Here is a 2,278-nt window from a genome sequence, read left to right on the forward strand (position 1 = left end):
AGTTTGAGTGGTTTGATCTTTCCGACGGGAACCGGGAGCGTCCTTCGTCAGAGGATGCCGAGGCGTTCACCAATCAATTTGTCGACGAGACGCAAGCTGCTTGGTCTGCAGGACGTGGACGCAGAAGGCACACGAGGATGCGCGGGCATCTTCGCCAATATTATGTCGGGCCCTCCCCTGACCACGAGAACGGTCCGCTGTCGCAATTGAACAAATTGCTCAACCCTGGTAAACTCCGCGAATTGCCGACAATACCAGGTGTGAACACCAATTACTTGCATCTCGGGGAGTCGGGCTCCAGCACCCCAATGCATTGCGAAGATGCCAGATGGTTTTCGATCAATGTCAACGGTTTTGGGTGGAAGATCTGGATCCTTCTATCCCAGAAAGACACGGCGACATTCGAGAAATACATCAGAAAACGCTGGGGCGACGGCATCTGCGATGATCAGTGGGTTCGCCACCACAGCCTGTTCATTAGCCCGAAGGAGCTGCGTAGGGCAGGCATCAACTTCGATCTCGTCGTCGCTGGTCCTGGCGATGCGGTGGTCACCGCACCCGGACAGTACCACGAAGTCGTCAACATGACGTCCTCGCTAGCTGTTGCTATCAACTTTCAGCTACCCAGCGAGCCGATATTCCCGGGATCTACATGGCGCGTTTGTCAAGAATGCGGTCTATATGCGTTGGGCGATAATGAAGGGCGCGGCGTATTAAAGAGAGTAGAGCCTTCACCCCCACCCTCTCCCCCCTCCTCGCCCAATGATGATTGCGAGGAGACGGAGCACATCGACTCTGGATTGTCTAAGCAAACAGCCACATTGAGTGCTTCTGCTCCTGCCAGGGTCTCCCCAAAAGACAAGGGGAGGCGCGCTGCAGGCAAGCCAGAATCAGCAAGACAGGGCCATGACAACACCCACCAGCCCAAAAGGAAACGCTCCACAGGCGGGTCGTCGGCACGACGCACTCAAGAAAACTCGTCATGTCAACCAGAAGAGCCACCACGAGACAGGCGACCAGCGAAGCTGCGGAAGGATACTCCAGATCTCAGGGAGCTAGCAAACGAAATAATTGGTCCACATGCGAGAATGCGACTCAGGGGCCATATTATTACATTGGTCAATATCGCTACCGAGAGGAAGAGCCTCGTCCTGGGCTCAGATTCCGTTTTGCCCAATGATTGGGCGAAACAAGTGGACCATTACTATTCGCTTTCTCAGCAATGGGAGAAGTATGAAGCGTTCAGCGGAATGGTGGCTTCGATTTTTGCCACCAAGGCCGTTATGGTCATGTACGACAAACTTTTTCCCGGCAAAACAATATTTGACGACGACGGCAAACTAAAAAGTTTTCCGGGAAACCACGCCGACAAATTCGCAGCACAATTCAGCATATCGCCCCTCTCGTTTAGGACCTGGAAAGCGCAGAAAGGCAACCTCATCAGGCTCGGAATGGATTTTATACCATTGCTGCCATCCGTCCGAGTTTTCCAGCGACTGAGCAAGCCAGAATTGACAGAACTCCTGGGATATCTAAGCAGCAGTGAAGCCGAACAAATGAAAACTATCGGCAGGGAATTCCGGGCACGTGTTTTGAAAGGCGACATTTCTCTTTGGGTAGAAAAAACACACGACGAACTCAGGACAATGGATATCGAAACACTCCTTGGGATCTCTGTTCCCGGTTCATAATGTCTAGGGAAAGAGTCAGAGAACAAAAAAAAACTTCAGACCAGCATGGGGGCCAGCTAGAGCCTCAAGTCTCACCATGTGAAGTCGAAAGCAGGGGCGCGATCAGTTCGGTTCCATGCGGGGCTTGCTGCCCTCCTCGCCACGCAAAGATCCATCCACACCCGCACCGTTACCAACACGGGTGTTGTGCCACTGCCAAGGTTATCGTGCAGACAACAATGGGGGAGGCTGAGCAGTGCAGAGTGCATGAACAGAGGCGAGAACAAAAACGGAAACAAGGCCACTAAAAGAGAGCCGTCTACGACCGAGAGCGCTGGGCGAACCAGAGTTCGCAGCTGTCGGCCCAGCCAAGGGTGCCAGCTCGACTGGGCTGCCATGCGAGCGCTGCAGGACCATTCTTGTCCGCGTAGGAGAAAAGATGATGCGCTCATTTGCCTGCTTTGCGGCCCAGAAGCTAGCAGGTAAGGGACGGGGGTGCTGCAGGTCCAGTAGGAGCGAGGGACATCAAGACCGCCAGTCGGGTTTTGAAGCCCAGGCGGGGGATGGCGGTGGCTGACGCAGGCCATCCGAATCCCCCTTTTTTCCTT

General features: G+C 54.2%; 1 protein-coding gene across 1 annotated transcript; it reads left to right on the forward strand.

Moving 5' to 3' along the window:
- Positions 1-308: 308 nt before the first annotated feature.
- GGTG_14328 (hypothetical protein) lies at positions 309-2,276 on the forward strand (the record flags this gene model as incomplete). The annotated part of the gene is made up of 1 exon (XM_009232255.1): positions 309-2,276. One exon carries the CDS (start codon positions 309-311, stop codon positions 1,689-1,691), a length of 1,383 nt encoding a protein of 460 aa, XP_009230519.1. The 3' UTR covers positions 1,692-2,276.
- Positions 2,277-2,278: the final 2 nt, after the last annotated feature.

This window comes from Gaeumannomyces tritici (genome assembly GCF_000145635.1).
Source record: "Gaeumannomyces tritici R3-111a-1 unplaced genomic scaffold supercont2.260, whole genome shotgun sequence".
Classification (NCBI taxonomy): domain Eukaryota; kingdom Fungi; phylum Ascomycota; class Sordariomycetes; order Magnaporthales; family Magnaporthaceae; genus Gaeumannomyces; species Gaeumannomyces tritici.